Source organism: Oreochromis niloticus, linkage group LG19 (genome assembly GCF_001858045.2).
Source record: "Oreochromis niloticus isolate F11D_XX linkage group LG19, O_niloticus_UMD_NMBU, whole genome shotgun sequence".
In the NCBI taxonomy this organism is placed as follows: Eukaryota; Metazoa; Chordata; class Actinopteri; order Cichliformes; family Cichlidae; genus Oreochromis; species Oreochromis niloticus.
The window spans coordinates 17249008-17271226 of NC_031983.2; the positions used below are offsets into that span (position 1 = coordinate 17249008).

At 39.5% G+C, this 22219-nt stretch overlaps 1 protein-coding gene across 2 annotated transcripts in view; it reads right to left on the reverse strand.

Annotated features, from left to right (window-relative positions):
- The window catches only part of uggt1 (UDP-glucose glycoprotein glucosyltransferase 1), a 29196-nt gene extending 12455 nt beyond the window's left edge, over positions 1 to 16741 (reverse strand). For both annotated transcript variants that reach the window (XM_003442825.5, XM_005477207.4), the window contains exons 1-19: positions 16637 to 16741; positions 12277 to 12415; positions 11928 to 12007; positions 11092 to 11222; positions 10879 to 10991; positions 10626 to 10800; positions 9737 to 9833; positions 9551 to 9629; positions 9202 to 9302; positions 7022 to 7121; positions 6835 to 6895; positions 4466 to 4557; positions 3649 to 3799; positions 3238 to 3357; positions 3065 to 3150; positions 2577 to 2712; positions 2327 to 2458; positions 1216 to 1380; positions 179 to 299 (exon numbers count right to left, since the gene is read on the reverse strand). In XM_003442825.5, the coding sequence (XP_003442873.1) occupies positions 179 to 299; positions 1216 to 1380; positions 2327 to 2458; positions 2577 to 2712; positions 3065 to 3150; positions 3238 to 3357; positions 3649 to 3799; positions 4466 to 4557; positions 6835 to 6895; positions 7022 to 7121; positions 9202 to 9302; positions 9551 to 9629; positions 9737 to 9833; positions 10626 to 10800; positions 10879 to 10991; positions 11092 to 11222; positions 11928 to 12007; positions 12277 to 12415; positions 16637 to 16667 (2110 nt within the window). In that variant the 5' untranslated portion in view covers positions 16668 to 16741. The remainder of the gene's footprint in view (positions 1 to 178; positions 300 to 1215; positions 1381 to 2326; positions 2459 to 2576; positions 2713 to 3064; positions 3151 to 3237; positions 3358 to 3648; positions 3800 to 4465; positions 4558 to 6834; positions 6896 to 7021; positions 7122 to 9201; positions 9303 to 9550; positions 9630 to 9736; positions 9834 to 10625; positions 10801 to 10878; positions 10992 to 11091; positions 11223 to 11927; positions 12008 to 12276; positions 12416 to 16636) is intronic.
- Positions 16742 to 22219: the final 5478 nt, after the last annotated feature.

Consider the following 22219-nt stretch of genomic DNA (forward strand, 5'->3'; position numbering starts at 1 on the left):
CAAAATAATAATCATCAAATAAATAGAAATAAATAGAAGCAGTAATGGTTGAAGAATATTTGGAAAACTAACTGTGCTTCTACATGAAGCTTTGAGGTCGTCCATGTAACAGACAGCACATTAGTTTCTGAGGATGATCTAAAAAAAAATTTGAAATTTAAGAAACCCTTATACTTACTGGTATCAGACAGGTCCAGGTAGGTTCTGCTGGTGGACAACACTCTGGGGTTGATTCGAGGAACAACACTGGGCTGGTTCATGATGAAGTCGACGACATCGTGGTCTGTAGCCAGCTCACCCTGCAAGTGACATGAGAGGAAACATGCGAGGTTAAAGTAAAAAGTCAGAGTCGTCGCTTTCGCAGGAGGTCCTTCTCTGCAAGATTTCCCTGCTCACAGTTTAAAAAGTGCTTCTTAAATGTTAATGGCCTTTCCACTGCAGTTACGGGTGCTTTGATGGGTGTTTTCTCTGAATAAGTTTGAGTTAAACATGAAAAAAAGAAAAGAGAAAAGGTAGGATGGCTAATGCTATGCTGACCAGTAAGACTGCTATAGCCACCAAATTAAATGCTGCTTGCTGTGTTTAAATTCCTTAGAAATCCTTTGAAAGAATCAATTCAAAGATTTGGCTCCTCTGTGTGATGGGCTGACATTAAAAGAGGAAAAATGACAGATGGCATGCTCACAAAGATCCTGCTGAAAAGAGAATTTGTTTTATGACTACAAAGACAGACAGTGCACTTTAGCAAGTTTACTTTATGGTGGCTTAACTTCTGCCTTTAATACCTTTAATTTTACACTAAGATTTTGTAGCAGGTCCATTGAATAAAAACCTAATTAAGAGAAAAGGACAGACAAATAAATATATCTTATGAAACCTGCATCTGGAATTAACAGAGTACTTTTCAGAAAAAACAAAACACATTTTTATTGATAAAAATTAGAATAGATTTGAAGTTCGCTTGTGAAATTAAGGCAAACTATTTTTGCTGAGATGCAAAATGCAGTTTTCTGCATATTGTTCAAAATAATACAAATACAAAATATCAAAAGATGAAACTGAGATATATTATTGGTTGTTTTGAATTAAAGTCCAGCAACATATTTTTTTAGAAATTGTGACTTATGCTCTAAAACCTGTATTTTAGAATAACCCTTAATAAAATAATGATATGGCATATAATGAGGTTTTATTGTAAATGTGATTGTAACTGACCAGGTAGACGGCCCTCTGGTAGAACGAGGTGGTCTCCAGGATTTTCTGCATGGTGACAGTTTCCAGTTCATCCGGGTCCAGCTGTTCACGCTGGTAAGGTATCCCGTTGTACATGACCACAGGCAGCGGGCCTACTCCTGTTTGCTCATAGTATGCCCGTCCTTCCTGAAAGGGAAGAAAGAAAGAAAAATGTTATCGGGTTAACCTTTAATTATTAGGCTCTGCAGTCAGTTTTGCTCTATTTCTCTTTTAGAACAAAATCACACTTAATGTTCTTGCATCTAAAAACCTCTTAAGTACAAGATACTATTTTACAGTTGCTGCAATTCCACCACATCCCAAATGTGCTCTACTGGATTGAGATCTGATGATTGAAGGTCATCTGAGTACAGTGAAATCATTCTCATGTTCAAGAAACCACTTTAAGATGATTTTATCCCACTGGAAGCAGCCATCAGACGACAGATACTCCGCCTCAGTTGACATGAGTGTGACGCAGTGAGGTCTTCTGTGGTTCCTGCTTCAAAGTTCAACATGATGTGCATTCAGAAATGCTCTTCTGGATACCTTGGTTGTAGCCAGTGGTTATTTGAATTACTGGTGCCTTCCTATCAGCATGAAGCAGCGTGGCCATTCTCCTCTGACTTCAACAAGGCATTTTCTCCTGACGCTCGCTGATTTTTTTTCTCTCCTCTTTTTTCAGACCATTTTCTAAAAACCCCGGAGACGATTGCGTGAGGAAAATCGGAATAAATCTGCAGTTTCTGAAGTACTAAGAGCAGCCCGTCTACCAAAAACCATCCCACGTTCAGAGTCACTTAAAATAATCTTTCTTCCCATTTCTGATGCTCAGTTGAGTTGGTGCCGTTTGACTGTCTGCTCAGATATTTGTGTTTGTGAGCAGTTTAATGTATGTACCTAATAAAATGACCAGTATTCATCCACTGATGAATCATCAAACTATTCTTGAGTTGTTCAGTTATCCTTTTATTCTGCAAATGCATACTGCTCTCTTGACTGTAATTGCACACTTAGATTTGCTGTGTTATTAAAAATGTAATTTTAGATTAATAATATGAACAGACAAAAAAAAACATTCTACTCGACTCACCTTCCTGTTGCTGTCATAGCTGGAGTCAGCTCCGAGGACACTGCTGACTTCGACGTAGGGAAACTTCTTCTCCAGCACTTTAACTACATCCCCAACACTCAGCCGACCACCAACTGGCACACGGTTATACATCTATAAGAAGGAGAAGAGAAGAGAATGAGATGAACAAGTGGAAAAGGCAAAAAGTAACAGAGACACAGATTAAATAAAGTCTTTTTCACTTCCTAGTTTCTGTGAACAATGGACTCACCGACATGACGGCTTCAAATGCATTCTGACTGTCCACCTCTTCTGTGATGTAGTTGTAGGCTCGGACGAGTGCCACACCGGCATCTTGCATACCATCGATGTCGTCTTCATCCGACACCACAAACACCAGCCCGATCCTAAAACACAAACACGGAGCAAGTAAGCTTCCAACAGTTAAAATGCAGAGCGTGTGCTGCCTGCTTCATCAGTATTCAAACAAACTGACCATCCCAAGATGCCACATGCAGTGCGGTATCAAAGGTCTTCCAAACATCCCTGACAAAACTCCTAAATTAAAATGGATTTTTAACTACACATTTCTACTGACTACCAATGCTCTGCAGCACCTCGTTTTTTTTAGTTTTCCGTTTACTGTACAGCAATAAAAAAGTGATATGTTGTGTATTCAAATTCATAAAAGCTGATAATTAATTCCCAAGAAAATGTCTGTCCAAAAAAATTATGCATCTTGATGACAGAAACACCAACCTGAGGGGTATATTATTAGCATAAAACATCTCTGCGACGCTCAGCAGTTCAACAGTGTTCTCCTGGGTCGGATCCAGAATGATCACCTGCAACAGATGCGTGTTAGCATTCATCAGGAAAGTTTCAGATCTATTTGGATTCGCAGGAGTCTGATTAATAAACTGCGCTCTTACCAGATTGTGAAAGTTCTTGCGGATCTGCCTGATGACTCCAGGGAAAGTTGGTCTGAGCAGCTCCTGCACGTTGGAGGGCCATGAGCTGTACCTGTAGTCGGTCTCCAAGTTGTTAATCCACTAAAAAGGAGAATGCAGTGAAGAGGAAATGGTTTAAATTAAGTTTAAAGACAAGACTGAGCAGACAGGAGCCAACAAGAAATTACTTTTGACTGCTGGCGGAAGGAAAGCAGGACCATAATTTTGGAGGGCTTGAAATGCTTCCAAATTTGCTCAAACAGAAACTTGATTGCAAAACAAAAATCTTCCAAACACAACACATTTCTTTCCAAGCTTATTTTGGTTAAGTCCCTCATTTGCTGCAGCATTCAGTTAGTTATTAGGGATGTTCGTGAACACGGGCACTCTTACACTGATGGCCGGGCTGCGGATGTCAACGGCGTAGTCAGAGTCGGAGGGCTGGACGTTGAGCTTCAGGATGTCGTGAATAAAAGGTGTCTCGATTAGCAGGGAGCGCAGACCCTCCATCACCCGCGCCTCGCTGCGCAGCACTTCAAACACACTGCAGGTAGCAAAGGACAGAGGCGAGTTAAGTGGTGCAGTGTGTGTGTATTGTAATCAAGAATTTGAGCGTAGCATCTAAACTGCCTTATTATCTGAAAGAGATGTATAAGTAGAGCTCACTATTTTCAGTTTTGATCTGGCTTATTTAAATCATTAAACAGCAGGTAAGATGTGAATGTGAAATCAGATTTTAAAAACGTGACAAAGAAACAGCAACAATCCCCGTTATTACACAGTCTCACTCTCAAGTTATTTTATCAATTGGTTGAACACGACCTATTAATACCTAATACAAGAACTGATTTTTGAATACTGAACTCGAGAATATCACTTGGGTACAGTTTTCCATATGCAAGCGTTTGCTGCTTTTATGACAATCATTCAAATCTTTTCATGCCCGGTTTTAGGCCCAGTTGTCTTAACATTCCCAGGTCTTAATAGCCCAAAACACACAGACACACACACTAAATCTTTAATTTTACTTCAAAACAATCACCAGTTCATAACATTTTGTTCTAAACAATTGTTAAAGTATATAATCAGTCAAGCTACGGTCTTGACTGATTATATACTTTCATTTGCAAAAGGTTAACACAACACAGATGCATTTCTGTGCTGTAATTACTGCAAATGAGATGCTCAAAATATGGCTTTTTGTGTGTACCTGAAGATGTCCTGTGCGTCCAAATCTATATGCAGCCCGTTGATGAACAGCGCTGAATCCCCCGGCTGCAACCCCAGAGTTCCTTTGAAAAACTATGGAAAGAGAAACGTCAATATGACTAAATACCCTGTTTGTGTCAAGCTCCCCATTCAACACCAGCTGAGCAGATCGCCACGCTGTGAGGCAAACAACATCAAAACCAGCCATCACGTAGTCAATTATACTGTAAAACTAGAGGCAACAGTCAACACAAAGCCACAACGAGTCACGTTGACAGCTCTAAACAAGCACTGACAACTCTGTTCAAAATCAGCCTGTTTAGAGCAATCAAACCCCACACTAAACAAATCTAATTATCAAAGAAGGGGTGTGTAAATGTGTGTCTGTGTGTGTGTATATATGTCTATGAGAAGAGACGCGCGTGTGTGTTTGTGTGTCTGCACAGGCAAAAGGAAAGCTCAAAGTCGTTCTGGCGCAGTCAAATCTCATTACAGAAAGACAAAGACATCAGATTAATCATACTCCAGACATTGCAATTACAACAAGACATGATTAACACAAATATTGTTCATCCCACTTAAATTGTGTGAGTGTGTGGATGCATGCCTGTGTGTGAGAGAAAGACAAAGACATGTCTGTGTGTGAGCAAGTGCACATGTCCAAACTACTTCAATCAATAATCATTTCTCGCTGCAGGACTCTGTGCGCCTGCTGAATGAATCACCGATTCAGTAATTAGGACGTTTGTCTGCTCAGCCCCACCATCAGCCCGAACCCCTGTCTGCACACCAAGATAATGTGAGCACAGCTTCAGGAGAGGAGACCAAGCAAAGGAGAGAGAGAAAACACTGACAAGAAGAAGGGGTGAGTGCCTATTCCGTTAACAAGGCGAAGCAAAACACACATTGTCAAAAACTGAATGCCTTTCAAATCAGATGATGTTTACAATTTATCACAAAGTAAAAGGTAAAACAAAACCAGGAGGGGCAGTTTCATTCTGAGAGACAAAAGCTACTTGATTGTGGATGTTTGCAATAATGCTGTTTGTCTCGGTTTTTCCTCTTTAGTGGATTAAATTGGTAAACAGCTAAAGCTAAATTATCCCTAACCACTAGAGGACACAGTCTGCAAGATTAAAAGAATAAGGATCCTCGATAATAGAAAGACAAACATAGGACAGAGGATGAAATCGAGCAGTTTGAAAGCAGATGATTTAGTCCTTGCCACTAAACTGCTGAGCTAAAAGTTAAGGCTTCAGGCTGATCAAAACTCAATTTTAGAGTTTTTTTTCTACTCTCACTTTGTGCGGGGCAGCCAATCACAAGAAATACTGCTTAAAAGGGCAGCAAATCTAAAGGGGGAGGAGCTAAAGCGACGTCTTTCAGACAGCGGATGAACTGAGCAGCTGCACCAAGGCCCACTATAAGATTTATAAAGGTTATTTTGAACTGAGAAGCATACAAGCTTAAAGAATAAAAGATTCCTGATGGATATGAAAAGAACTCACTTTATGCCAACGAAAAGGTCTTGGAGGCACAAAAGAAGGAACCAGAATATCAATGATATAGTAGCTCATGATCCATCAGAATTCACAGGTTATTGTAAAATGTAAAGCTGGATGAAGGGTCTAGGTTTTGTTGTAACTGGTAAAATCCACCGAGAAGTCAGGGAGGATCACAAACAGCCATAAGGGGGACAAATTAATCTTGTTTCACTAAAATCACATGAATATTCTTAAAGAAGCAGCAGATCTTGTGAAAATGAAGGAGTACCTGTAAAATGGCAAATATGACCTTGATCTTGCACCAATTCTTGTGAATTGTGGAGATATGTACGGACAACAGATGCTTTGCCATCACATAAGCCTATCAGTCCTTGGATTGGATGAGTCAATAAAAAAACAAAACAAAAAAAAAGAGCCTTGTAAAAGCCTCATCATCCGGTCTTTGCAAGAAGACATGAGAAGCTTGTGTCCTAATGAGATTTTTATGTGACATCAAGCAGCCATTAGTTTTTTTCCCCCAAGTTGCACAGCAAAGACGTATGACTTCACAGAGAGGAATATAAAGACTACTGACCACTGACACATCGTGTTGAGGTTGGGATCGGAGATAATGTTGCATAAATTATGTCAGCTTAATTCATGCTGTAACAATTACATGTGGTTTCTAAACCTGAAAATACCTGAAATGATCAAGTCATTTAGTGTTAGTCTAACAAGCACATGAAGACCTATTAACCGCATTCATGAAGTTGAAAGAAAGTGAAAGAGACTAAAGTGTTCATTTTCATCTTTAACCAAAAGCAGAAGTGTTTTCATTGTGTTACAAAGGACGAGTGGAAAAAATAGAAGATGATCAAACATCTACCTTTTGATTCTCGCCAATCTCTTTACGGATCTCCGAGTTGACCACAGTTTTAGTGATTGACCTGGAAGAGAAAAGGAAAGACTGAACTGTGAAACTGCTGACTATCCAAAATCTACACAAACCAAGCTTCTTATTGTAGTTACTGCTTGTGTGTGTGTGTCTGTGTGTGTTTTTGTTTCTCCTCTACCTGGCCTTGGTGGGAAAATTCTGACTGAGGTCTTTCATAACATTGAGGGCATCAACAGCGGGAGCAGCAAGAATGCGAGCAGCTGTCTGGAAACTCAGATCTGTAAAAGAGAAGGTGGGTGGATGTTCAGGCAGGCAACGAGGGTCAGAATGGGAAAGAGATGAGTGGAAAAAAAGAAGAAGAAGAAGAGGAAACACAGGAAAAGAAGAAAAAAGAAACAATGATCATAATCACAAGACATGTGAGCTCTTAAAAATAAAACAAAATAAAGACAGGGGCTGCTTCAAAGATTGTTAACTTACCCTTAATTATTTAAAAGGACTAAAGCTATATGCTCGCAGCTCTGTACAACACAGACATTTCATATGGGCAAATTACGATTCACACTAAAGCGTCGATGCTGAAATGTTCGTGTTGAGCAGGAATTATGTTTATGATGTTCGCCACCTTTATTTGATATAAATGCAGATACACTTATCATCTCTTTAATTTCTAAGTGTGGAAAAGATAAATGGGTGCATGGAGCTTTGGTGTGCAAGGAGGGAAGAGAGCAGTGAGGATTATTTCAATGCAGTGAGCATCTCTGTAATGGTGTTGTAGTCTGTGTGATTATTAGCCTCTGGAGGTCTCCCTCTCTTTGTAAACAGGCTGAGCTAATGAGCCCCAAAGGGTTAGGAGATAAAGACAGACGCCCACATGACAGTCTGACAGTCGAGTTCAACCCCCTCATCTCCTCGGAGCCTTTATTCGCCAAATATCAAAGCAGCCGAACGCTCACATCCTGATTACACCTACTGATAGGCTGACCTTTTACATATGGAAGCGTTTTCTTTAAGAAACATAAACATAACAGACGAGCTGGAGCCAATATAATTTTTTATTTGCTCGATAACATCAAACAAAAATGACAAAATTAAAAAGTATATGTGATTGCATCTGTGAGAGGGAGTTTGAACAGTTAATCAATGTATGATGTAATCTAAATCAATGCTTTTATATTGCTGCAGACAAAGCTCTCATGTCTTCAAGGTATTATGGCTCAAACGCATCAAGAGGACAGTGATCGATCGCAGTCGTAGATCAGAGATCGATACAGATACATTTTCAGCTGCTAGTTCGATTCACAGATGGAATGACATCATGGTTAAAGCAACAGAAGACAACTGGAAAAGCCAATGTTAATTTATTTTCATTTATTCCTGATCAAAGGGTTGTTGAGACAGGAAATAGGAAAGTGTTTTTAACTTTCTAATAGTTCAGGAAACTCCCATGGTTAACAGATGATTTTAAACAAATACAGTATCTGCACGGTGCTAGCATGTGATAATAAAGATACAGTTTATTTTCTCTCATATAATACTGTTTTGAGGTGGACCCATTTTTAGGTCCTCTTGGTCCACTTGTTTGAATCGCATTAACCAGTCCTCTACCAAAAATGCAAACTACTACCAACTTATAGTTGGTAATAGTTAAGCATACTGGGCATTTTTTCCATTTAACACATGTTAGGAAATCCCAGAAAAGACATGGGCTTCTAGGAAACACAGGCTCACTGCTTTTACTGTAGGCGGCAATTATGTTTTCTGCTGTCTGTAGTCACTCCCCAAAGGCCCATTCTGTGCTAGAAAAACCCTTGAAATGATCTTTTTTTTCATTTGTGGAGTAAGGAGGGTATCTTTAAAATGATTGTGTAACGAGATATTTCTGTGAAATTGTAAGAACATCAGAGGATGCTCTGGGTCAGCTAACAATTGATTTGATTTTAATGGGTATGAGGACATGGGATTTTTCCCATCGGATAATTGTCTTTGTCAGCCATAGCTATGGAAGTAATAGATAGAGAACGAAGTTCAAGTCCTGCAGGTATATTTGCAGGATCATAAAATTGATTCTCTGAAAAATTAAGTCACAGGAGCAATGCCCACAGGTGTTACCTGTAAAATGAGAGGGCCTCACAGTTTATTTTCTGCTAGCCTGTCAAGATGTTGACTCGGTCAGTTTTGACAAGTTTGTTTCATTGTGCTGTATCATTATTTATTTACACGTGTAATACCAGAGACAGATACTTCCTTGCAAAGCCTGTTCATATTGTCAAAACCAATCACTCAGAAGGAAACTGCAAACACAGAAAAATCTGCTGATGACTGAAATAAGAAAATTAAATTTGGAAAGAGGCCCACCTTGCATTTGCCAGACTTTCAGCGGCGCCATCTCATTGGTGCTCTCCACTAAATGCTTCCTCAATTCTTTAAGCTGTTCTTTGAGCTCCGGGTAGAGGGTCCTAGTGAGAAAGATGGACAGAATGCATGCATCTGTTAAATGACTTAAGTGCTAATTAAGAGAAAGTTGTTGGATTCACAGATTGATTTGATTATTTCTGGTTAGTTGAGCACAGATGTGATCGCTGCTTCAATGCAGGAGGAAAAACAAAGAAAAAAAAAGAAAGGCTTGGCTGAGAGAGTGTGGTGCAATTCCTGGACCGAATCCAAGCTTTGAATTTTTATCATAGGCTGACACAGAGTCACTCACTTGAGTTTGCCAAAAAGGAATCCCTGGACCTCATCCACTGGATCATTCTCTCCGATCATTGTAGCATTCACCTCCGCCCCTGAAACCACAATCAATTAACTCGATTTTCAAGTCAGGACTCCTCTGGGATTACAACACTGTGAGCATGTGTGTATCGACTGTGTGTCTTCCTGTGAGTATGTACACCTTGGACTTGTGTGTCGTCCTTTGCTTTGTACTCCTGGCTTTTGATGGCCAGCTCCACTCCATACCCGGACAGATACACCTTCTTTCCCCTTGACTTCTGCAGAAGAAGAAGAAAAAAGAGAAAAGATGGGCTCATCACATACTTAAAATTGTGTCACACACAGAAAACGCTTAATTGCAAATTAATTGCATTTGCAAACAGATTAAAAGACACAGTTATGCTAAGCTGATGACAAAACAAAATATATATATTTTTTATGTAAAAAGCTCTGTGAACGTTCTTGTGTTCCCACTTGTAAAAAGCATAAATCCCACTCACATTATAAATGCATGTGCTTGCTGACTATCTTCCATGTGCAGACAACCAGCTTGCTAAGTACTTAAGCCACTAACTGTCCCTGGTCTGGCCCCAGAGCTATATGCACAGAGTAAGAGTTAAATGTTACAGCCTTTCTAGTGCCCAGGACTTCCTGCCTGAAAGACAGATGGTGAGAATAATTTAGCATAATCAGGGGGAGGAAAAAAAGAAAAACGCTATCAAATGGATTTGCATGTGAGGGGAAAGTAATCCAACTTGAGAAACTTGCAGTCTAGCATGAGGAACTGGAGAAGCTCTTTTCATCCCAGGTGTAAATGAGGACCGTCTTAAACTGCAGAATTTTTTTTTGTAAGACGAGGATAAAACATGGGAGCCCAAAGTAACTTTGGGATTTCACCACATGACCATAAACCTACTTACACGGATAAAACTATTCCTGACATGGAAAATATTTGCTTTATTGATAATTTCACATAGTAATATACAAGTAGTGACCTAAATACGCTCAATCTCAAACTATCTAATGTGATCGTCTCATTTAAATTATATTAGAAGTAAAGCAATTCTTACAGGCAGGTAGTGGCGAAGCACATAGGTCACAGAGCCTTCATTAACTTTGGATAGAATGACTTGGTGAAGCTTCTGGAAATCTGCCGTCCCAAACTGGGCGTAAAGAATCACAACAGGAGCATCTGGATTTGAACCTGGGTATTTATGATCACCTTTAAAAAGATATGGCTTTGTCCTGGAGAAGAGAAATAAAGCTGTGCTTAATTATATATTTCATAATCCTTTTGCTTTAGATGTATGTGACTTTTTTTACCTTTGAGGTGCAGTTTTTAGGAGTGCCTCTAACTTCTCTGTATCACAGGTCTTCTCTCCGTGGATGCTCAAAAAAGCTGAGCATTCAGAAGGAGGAGGCTCAGTGGACGCTATCTAAAAATATACCCCAAAAAAAGCATAATCAGTAATAATATCATCCTACTCACATGTGTGCTCAAGCCTTCAAAACAGCTTTAAATTGCCCTGCTGTTACCTGTTGGAAGGAGTGTACTGTTGCAGAGTAAGCTCTCAGTGAGAGTGCGAACTTCAGCATGTTTAACTGGACGGAGCTGAGCAAGGCACTGGCTCTCTTCATGATCAGATCATAGTAGGCCTGATCTGTGTCTGTGTGGGGACAGCAAATGTGCACACGTAAGATTTTGGTGTGGTCTCGCCCCTCTCTAGAGGACCGATTACCCTTCATATTTAATTACTGTAATCTATATTAAATAGCTTTGCCGAATTCACAATTCAGAATAATCCTTTTTTATGTTACACTGGGCTGTGAGGCAATAACCACAGATCATCTCATCTCGCTTCAGGGTCATGGTCCCTGTAAGCAAACTTTCTTCTAATTCGCTGGGCCTCACAAACGGAAGGTCTGAACAGCAGGTGGACGGGGCTGCTGTGCCGAGAGAATATCTGTTCTCACTTACAACATAAGGTGCCATAATCAAAAAAAAGAGAAAAAGAAAAAAACTGCGTTTAGAGCAATCTGAAGCCTGAGTTTTCACTGGGATTACTTGCACAAGCGCTGACCTCAATATCGGAAAATCTGACCAAATTTAATATGAGTAACCACCACTGGTACAGTATATATAATAAAGAGAATAAGGAAAAGCATAATAGGTCCCCCTGAAATTGTGTTACAGCAGTGCCGGTCTAACTGAGATACACTTTTTATTGTGTTATTGCTCCAACGAGTATGTGGCTAAAACACTGACAATGCAATTACTGCCAAGATGCTGCATACACATCATAAATTCAGCTGCTCACGGCGCAGAAACTAAAAGTGAAATCTTGTCCACAGAGTCCAAAGTTTTACTTTACCGTCATGCTCTCCTTCTATGTTTTGATTGGCCTCTACAAAGTCCCAGAACTTCTCCTGGCTCTCCTCTGCCATGAACTCACTGGGGAAGAAGAATATGAAAGTGGCGGTCTCATAAGCTGGAAATGCATAGTGTCAGCTACTGCAAACAGCACAACACCTAAAGCCCTTAATTATTCACAGTCTTGCTCAAGGACATATCAGTGAGACAGAAGTGTAGTTTAAACTCACTTAGAGGACAGTCACAGTAATGACCTCAGAGCACTGATTTATCTATTATCTCCTTTTGAAATGTAATTTATATGTAATGCAGCCAAAGCGCTGCTCCTGTTGAGCAGTGCAGTGTCATACCTGGCCTCCAGCAGCAGCGGTGTATCAGCCCATTTGGTTGTAAGAGTGGTTGTGACAGCCTTTGAGTCCGCACTCCCAGATGCTGCAGAGAGCAGCGAGAGCAGCACGATCCACAGAAGCCACATCCTCAAGCCTACACCTGAGGGAACAGAAGAGTTGGGAAGTGATGCTAAAGATTTCCACATTGCTGTTAAAGTCGAGCTCAAAATAAACAGTGTGAATGATAGTATCATCCCGCCCATTGTGCTACACGGTAGTGAAGAACGGAGCCCACTCAGCCACCAAAGTAGATTATAATGTTATCTGGCTCTGTACGAATTGGCTGAACATCTCACTGCCGACAGAGATAAAACACAGAGGCAGATCCTAACAAACTACAAGCTCAGTGACCACAAAGCTGCCATTGAAAGATGAAGACAATAAAAACATGGAAACGGAAATACAACACAATATGTAGCCACTGTAAAACCTTTAATAACAATAAATCATTTCCTTTAACAAATTCAGCTCTGTTTATGCAGATTTTCAAGAATGCAGTCAATTATCTCTCAAATAAAAACATACAGATATAACATACTACAACTACTGTGTATAATCAACATATATTATTAATTGTATATTAATAACATTTAGCTGCTTACACTCTGCCCTAATGTGTTGGTGCTACTGTTTACTGACACTTTTATATACTAATAACTACCTTTGAATTGAACATATTTAAACCTTGGTTTTTTGGATGGGGCCATATGGACTTAAGGAACACAGGGATAAAATAAGGCCATCTATGTCCAGTTCTAACCTATGTACTGTGGTGCTTTTAGAATTTGCTTCAATAGACCCTCTGTAGGATACATCATCTCAACTCAGAGTAAAAGCTCCTGAAACAAGGAAATGTTTCAAACAGACCTCTGAAGAAAGAGCAACAGCGCTCAAATAGAAAAAACATGTTGCCATCTTTACACATTTTTGCTTATCATATAATTTAATTTATGCTCTCATGAGTTCTTGGCCCCAAGATTTAAAGCTTGCAAACAACATTTCCAGATGATATTATTTTTAGCAACTTATATTTGCATTACACCATAATTAAACACTAAACATTCAGTGACTGTAAGGGCAGTGATTTTAACATAACTGATTGATTTTATTGTATTTATATTGCACAGCAATATGAGGAAAATAAAGTTAGCCTTTCTGAGCAAGGTCGATTTAAGTCCCCACCCCCATCTATTGGTCACGAGAGAAAAGGATGAGATGGTGGACGCAAGCGGGAGAAATGAGCTTCTTCCGAAGGGTGGGGGGCCCACCCTTAGAGACAGGGTAAAGATTTTAATCAATCGAGAGGGGCTCAGAGTAAAGCCACTGCTCCTCCACATTGAAAAGTGCCAGTTGAGATAGGTTGGGCATCTGATTAGGAAGCCTCCTGGGTGAGGTGTTCTGGGTATGTCCTACCAGGAGGAGGCCCTGCGGTAGTCTTGGGACACGCTGGAGCAACTATATCTCTCAGCGGCCCAAGGAAGGCCACGGTGTCCTCCCACATAAGCTGGAGGAGGTGGCCTGGATAGGAGGAGGTCTGGGTTTCTCTGCTCAGGCTGCTGCGCCCGCAACCCGGCTCCGATAAACAGACAACAAAATAAATGGATGGAAGGAATTAGTTCTTCCTTTGCAGTCTTTTTATGTTAGTCTGTTAACTAAACTACACGCAAAACTGTTTCACTAGCAAGGACAAACAATTCTGATATTTTAATGGAGAAAATCAGCGTTGTTTTTGTCTTTGTATGTATTTATATGACCACAGTATGGTGCGTGAACTCTAATTTCTGACGGCACTGAAAGATCCATTATTCAGTGCCACAGGGTGTGCATAACAGGCTTTTATCAGCTTTCCACTGAATAATATTGAGATCTGATCAAATCCTGTTATTAAATAAAAAGTCTGCTCAAACAATAAATGGTTCCAAGCTAGTCATTTAAAATTAAAATAAACAAAATTAATATTATTGTTTTACACATATGTATGATTATGTGGTCTAGACTTTATAATCATCTTAATAGTAGGACACATTACGCTGCTTCAACAAGTGTAATGTCAGAAAATATCCTTAAGACTCCTTATTAACATCGTGATACCACCTTCAGCAGTGCTGCCGACAACATAAGGCTTGCCAAGCACAGTAGGATACTGCTAATTTGCTAAGCAATTCAAACACGGTTGTGAAGTGTTCACCTAAAGCAAGGTACCAGATCCTCTCCTCAAGCTGTGCAACTGATTCAACATGTTTGAATACTTAGCAATTATACAAGAATACCCACATAAATTAAATATTAAAGAAAAGAAACACCTGGTCATTATTTATCACTTCATGGAAAAATAACTGTAATTAATCTAAACAAAGCTCATATTATGCAGAATCATTTACCTGTGCAAGTTTAGCTGCAAATAACATAACACAATGCTTCCTATTAATGATTGTAAAAGTTATATTTGTTATATTTTATCGTATGTTAATATGACAATTTTTCTTCTTGCTTTTGGGATGCACACCTACTAACCACACAGCAATGTCAGACCTTGCCGATTACCGTGTGGAAACAAAATAACATTTACCAAAGGTAGTGGCTGAGGTTTACTTTTTTGTGTCTGATCATTTTTTGCCCTGGATCAGAGCTCAACAAAGACAAATAAACAGCAATGAAAAATTAATGACTTAAATAATTAATGCTGGTATCTGGATCATCTGTCAAATTTAAACATTGGTATGATGGCAGGTTTTCCATATTGTTGCATTTGAGAAATATTTTTTAGGAGTTCAGTATTTAGAAAGGCTTAAAAAAGCCTTAGAGCCTTTAAAGACCTAAAGAGGATGCACCAGTAACCTTGCTTCTTTGTGTTAACTGGATCAATAAACTCTAAAAACCTGGTCAGAATTAACAGGTATCAAAACAGCAGTTATCAGTTTTATCTACCTAGACCTTTCGCCTCAGGCTCTGTGCATGTTCGCATAAAGCCTGAAACTATCAAGTATCATTTCACTCTTCACTCTTCTTCCACACAAAATTGATCAATCGATCATCTATCTAATAAGCCAATCACATGACAGAAACTCAATTAATCTAGGCATGTAGACCCGCTGAAGTTCTCCCCCATTCTGATGCCCGAAATGAGGAAGAAAGGGGATTTAAATGACTTGAACGTGGTATCGTTGGTATTCCTCGATAGGCTACTCTTCAGAAATTTCCTCCCTCACATTCATCTTTAGGGTTTATAGAAAATGGTCAGAAAAATAAAAAATATCCAGTGAGCAGCAGTTCACTGAGAGAAAATGCCTCATTGATGCCAGAGATCAGAGCATAATGGCCAGACTGCTTTAAGCTGATAAGAAACCAACATAAACACAAATTACCACTGGTTATAACCAAGGTATGCAGAAGAGCATCCCTGAATGCACAAAACATCAAACTTTAAAGCAGGCTGGCTACAGCAGAAGGTACACAGTGAAAGAATGGACCCATTCTGCCTCCTATCAGTGGTTCAGCCTGGTGGTGTTGCTGTAACTAATCCAATATCACAGTAGTTGGAAGTTATCTTGCTATGGTAAATAATGATACTCTGCCTGGTAGAAGGGGCCAGTGTGTTTTCTGGGCCAAAAAGGCGAGTTCAAATACCCTACCACAAAACAACCAATGGGGAGTGAACCAGTGGTTATGTATAATCCGCTGGGTACACTACACTTTATTGAAAGACACCTGGGTGACCAGCGAGTCAAACTCTAAATAACTCTAAGACATAAGGTCTGAGAGGACAAAAAGAAGAGCCAAAGTGATGAGGAGGAAATGCATGAACCCTTCATCGCCATATCATAACGCTACAGATTTCCTTAATAGTGTTACACTTAATTACAGCAGAGCAGGATGCTGAAGCTGTAAACAAAACGTGCCATCATTTCTATCCAATAGGAGAGTTCAGCGTGGCTCATCCGTCCAATGAGTGCACAGTTTGGACATCCGGGCTGTCTCAATGACAACCCCCAGAGCTGTCATAATAGCTGTAATCACGAGCTAACTGCTAATTGTAACAAACACCTCACACGTTCAGATTTTACTGGTTTAACCAGCTCTAATGTCTGCTATATTTACTCTTCAGAGCCCATTCAGAGCCGGAAAACTCACGGCGAGCTAGCGCTACCTGAAATTAATGCTAGCTAACGCCTCCCGCACAAAAGGAAACCTGCCCGATTGCACCTGTTTTTGTTTACTTACACGCACAAAATGTCAAATCCTGTTTGAAACGACAATAAACAGCCTTAACTACAAGCGTATGAAGCTCCACAACACAGTAAAATGAATGATTTAGTCTCACCGAAGCCGGCTCGGTAGCTTCCTGAATTCATGATCCGCTGTGGAGTGGGCGGGTCCTGACGGGCTCATTAGGCAACCACAATGTTGCCTGTTCAAAATTACTGAACCTCTCAAGCGCTAAATGATTAACAAATGAGACGTGCCTTAGACGCTGACCTGCAAATTTCACTGAGATCTAATTAAAAACAAAGACAAAATAAAGACAAAGGCAAAAACCTTTTTCTTCTTCTTCTTCTTATTGTTGTTGTTGTTGTTGTTGCCTTCCCCCCCCTGATTTAAGTAAACTATATGAAAGGACATTATTTTTTTTAAAGTGTAAGAAGTGAGAGCAGAAAATACATAAAGTAATAAGCCATATTATTAAAACCACTGACAAATGTTGTTAGAGTGCTCGCCAACCTTGGATCCTGGCATCCACTGGATGTTATTTAAAAAGCAGCGTCCACTTAAAGATTCTTGAAGAGAAAGTACGCAACCCTTGGCAATAGCATTAACCAAGGACCATTTTTTAATTTTAATGCAAACTCGAACACAACACGGTTAACAATAAACTGCTCTTATTGGCTAAAGACACTGTTATTTAGCCTTTTCTATTTGTACAGTTCAATCATTTCTTTGCTTTTTGTGCTCTCTTCTTTTGTTCTTAGACTTTAGTTTAAAACAGTTGGCAAATGGTTGCTGGAGGTTGCAAAGAGATATATGGTGCTGCATCAATCTGCTTGTGATTGCTGTGGTCTCCAGCAGTTTGGAAGATGCTGAGATGTCTGTAAACTACTCGCTGAACAGTGTTGAAACTGTTAATGAGACAAACTGAAATAACAAGACATTCCTAGTCTACGGTAAGATTAAAATTAAACAACAATTAAAAACGTCATACAGTTAGAAGAAAGTGTTTATGTGTTGAAAATTTGTTTAAAAACAGTAAAACATTGTCTTGTTTAAAAAGTGGTTTATACTAAGTATTTGTAGGTAAATATAATCACATGAGATGAGATGAAAGAACCAAAAAAGCATATAGTTCATGCGTTATTTATCATCTTTTTGGTGCAGATGTGCAGAAGTTGTGGTTGCTGTATTACGGCATCTAGCTCATGCTACAAAAAAGGAATGAAAGGGGTCGCTTTTGAAAGCATATAATTTCAAATACAACATTTCCCTGTCTAGTTTTTCTGTGCAGTGCGTTTGCTAGTTAAATGTGCAGCTGCTGTGTTTCTCAGAAAGAGAAAAGAATAACTTATGGAGGAAAGAACCATCCGTTCTCTTCTGCTCATCCTCATAAGGGTCCTGGGAGAGCTGGAGCTTATCCCAGCTAAATTTTGTTGTTTTGTAAGTTTGTAATCCATTGCATTTTGAATTATTGTATTTTTATATTAATATGACATGAGGTTCAGATAGCTTTTCACAAAAATACCTATGTTTTCCAAAGAGCTCCTTTTTACTTTTATAGTTTGAGTACATTTCAGAGTCAGTACTTTTTAATTATTACTTGAGCAAAGAAATTGAATGAGTATTTTAACCTTTACCTGAATATTTTTTTAACACAAGCATTTGTAAGTGAAAAACGCCTGTGCTTTTGCCACCTCTGCCAATCATGCACCCTTCTTTCTCCTGTTACAGTATTTTCTCTTTTTTATATACAGTAATTTCTCTCGTCTTGTATATACTATATATATTTTATTTATTTTTCTTTTAAAAATGTGCTCTTTTCACTTTTCACTTGCATCGAACGGGTTTGCACACAATTTCGTTCTTCTTAAAGCACAATGACAATAAAGATTCTGATTTCTGTTACCGATGTAACTGACACATGCACAAGATGCACTTCATAAAACCAACAGTGGTCAGCATGAGCAGTCGGAAAGGTCTTGAACCATTCCGAATTTCTTAATATTTTGGATAAATATTTATTGAAACATGAGGAAACATAAATGGGAATACAGTATATCAGGCATAAGCAGAGTTTGTAAGCTTTTAACAAGCTTGAAAGTCAATATTTGGTGTGACAATATTTATTCTTCAACAGGACTGTAGCACAGAACTCCAGGCAGTCTCTGTGGGCCTCCTTTCTTTCTTGATTCTTGTGTGTCTCGCAGATCTTATGATTTTTTTTGACCAACTAATTTAGCCAACAACTGTATACAGTAATCTGTAGTGGTCATTAGGGTAGAAAATAATGAAGTGTTCATATACCATATTGCATAAAAAATCACTGATACATTCATAAATATGCACGGTTTGTATGGTTAAGTAAGTTTTGCTTTGAGTATTAAGTTTGTGATTGTATTATTTTCTTAATTTATATGAGAATTCATGATGCTTATGGTTTATAAACAAAGCTTAAAAGTCAAATCTGAGTTAGGTCTGCTCCTCATCCTTACCATCACCCTCAGGGCAGCCATTATTGTCCTTGCATATTCACTTCCATCACCTTCTATGACTTATATCTTCTGCTGCACAGACAGCCTGATGAAATCATCTCGATAATAGTCAGTTTAAATAAGTATCCAAACCTATTTGTGTTTATAAACCTGCATCAGTGTACTTATAGTACCTTGGTTGAGTTGGCTGAACAGCATTAGGTTAAATGAGGTTTATGATATGTGCAATGATTTGATATATGATAGCTATTTTCTGTTAGTGTTCATTCTAACAGTCTTGTGGATATACTGTGTGATTAAGTAAAACATTAAATGGTTTTCGAGGGTGTACACATGTTAGTGTGCTGTCTGATGGTGTTTTATTAGAACTAGAAAAAGATAAATAAATCTACTCATCCACATATAACTGACAGACTACTTAAAAAAAAGTTAAATTAAAAAGAAGAGTCATTGTGGTATTTTTAAACTACTCTTTCAACTGCTTGAAATGCACTGGCTTCCTCAAAATGTCTTGCTTACCTCATGGCACAACGAATGAGAACTGTGGGCCCAACACAGAATAAAGCTTAATGCTGCCTGACGATGGCTTTGCTAAGTTTTCAACTGAAGCTGCTATCAGAACATATAATTGCTTGGAATAACTGTCAGTTGCCACTATATGAGCTCACCTTGTGTCTCACCTTGAATATTTGGAGTCACTCTCTGGCTGTTATTGAAATTAAGGGCCATGTGTTTCATTGTGTTAAGTTGTGCTGGGTCATTACCAGCTGCTGATAGGTGAACCAACCAACTTAACCTGTTAGTCGTGCTCAGAAAACAGCTGACTTCCCTTAGTTTGCTTACTTTCCTCCCTTTCTTTTGTTTTTGAAACTTCAGTTTTGCTTTTCTGGGAATAGAAATGACTGGACTAAACTATTTTGTCGTACTTTGTAAAGGGTGAAAGGGGCATTAGAAAGCCTACACAATCCTTTTAAATCAAGGTTCAGTCTCCCAACCTATTTATTCAGGCAGCTTAATTATGATGCTAATTACTTAAAACAAAAAACTGCAAACAAAAGCAAACTTTTCATTTCAGCCTTGAAAGAGCCCCTCCCACCAGTATCCCCCTGGCTCGTCAGTTCACTTTACTGCCGCTGTTCTTCAACACAGCCTGAAATGTCTTATTCAGCTTTCTTATAATTTCTTTAAGTAGTCTGCAGGAATAGTTCTCCAGGCTTTTTGAAGGGCATTAAAAGCTCTTCATTGGATGTTGGCTGGCTTTTGTTCCGTTCTCTGTCAAGATGATTCCACACTGCTTCCATATTATTGAGGCCCACCCTCTGGGGAGGCCAATCCATGACTGATAGTGTTGCATTGTTTGTTTTCTATCCAAGTAGTTTTACCACATTGGCAGTGTATGTGGGATCATTGCTGTGTTGAAAAATGAAGCTGCTCCCAACCTGCTGCTCTCCCCATGGTATTGCATGGTACATTAAAATCTGACAACGCTTGTTTATGTTCATAATAGACACTCACTGTTGTACCTCTCTCATGACCTTGTCCATACACTTTGTCTATGTCAAATTAGGATCAGTCTTTACTGTCCATGATCCTGATCTCACTCAGAATACTATACTTGCCCATCAACTTCAAGGACAAATTGTTAAATAGGTGCCAATACATTCAACCCTTTACACATGTTTCACTTGTTGTGACTGATTAGCAAGCTCTGAAGTCAAGTCTCCGGTGCTGATCCAAATCTGAGACCCGCCCAAACTCACCTGTTGTAGAACTGTAAAAAAGTGAGCATTGTTCAGTGTGTAGTGGCTGTTGAGCTATATGTATTTGGGATTCTAGGTATTACTCTGAAATGCAGCTCACGGAATTACATATTCTATATGCACAGTGTAATAACCATGGGAAATAAATCCTTCATTCAGAAGCAGGCATACCTGTCCCTTTGGTTAAAAGTATTTGTTGTGTGGTAATGAAAAAGTAGATAAACTGAAAACCCTCTTATTTTGAAAGGAGCACCTGGGATCATTTTGTAAACCTTTACCTTGAGTTTGTGTGATATCTCTTGGATAGACAATCCCTGTGGGGCAGATTTGGTAAAATGTGCCAGACTGCCTTTCTACCTGTTGTGTGGTCTTGATAAAAAGAAGATGAAAGGTACGGAGACAGTGTCCCAGGGTGCAGAGACATGGCTCTTGCTTTTTCATTTACTCGCTCTAGCAGCCTAAATTAAATTGGACAGTTGATCCTCCAGAGGGAGCAGTTCCAGGGTTTGATTTAACATTATATAAAAAGCAGCAACATTAATTATCCTTCTGGATTTGACCTTCACTTTGACGTGCCCATGCGGACAGACTCGCAAAATCTAACACATACACAGAAAACTCAGCCGTATCTGCATTAGGACAGGCCTAAACATCCCATTAGTCCGCATAAGTATAGCTAAAGCCCGTCTCATACATGCACACACACATTGCCCACAGGGCCTGTTCATCTGTCAGGAAGGTGACATCTTCAGATGAATTATGGGAGATGGTTGCCATCTTCTCTGGGGTCACATTCGAAATGGCGAGCTCGGGCTGTGGGCTCCCTCTCCTCACACTATCGCACGTCAGCCATTTTAGAGGTTGAAAGCCTCGACGGGGGACCAAAACGACCTCAATTAAACCTCCATTAATATTAATACATTTTGTCGTTTCACGTGAGTTGCTGCTAATTAAATGTGTCCCTGACTGTATAATGAGGGTCAGCCGGGGTCACTAACATGAAGCTAATTCGCCACATAACAGCGACCAAAAACTCTTTGCTGATCTGAGCTCGCTTCCTGTAAATACACCCGGAGACGAGGACCGTTTTGTTTACACTCGTACATAAACATCTGCGCAGGTTCTCAGTCATCCAGGTCACGGTAGTCTCGAGAGCTTGAAAAGAAGGAAGGCAACTGGAATTCATCACCACAGCTTAACTAAACAATGTAGCGTATGCTGTGCAGGGCAGTGGGGAGTGCTTGGATCTCTACGCAGGAGAAACCAAACAGCCACTTCACAAATGCATGTCCACTTTGAATGACTATCACTGGATAGAGGTGGTGGCTTACGTCAACCGCCTACAATGCATTGCTTCAACTCCCACTCACAAATTTACCTCAGGTGACGTGAGCAAGTCAGCCAAGGTCTCACAGTAGTTTCACCCTTAACCCCCAGTGATGGCAA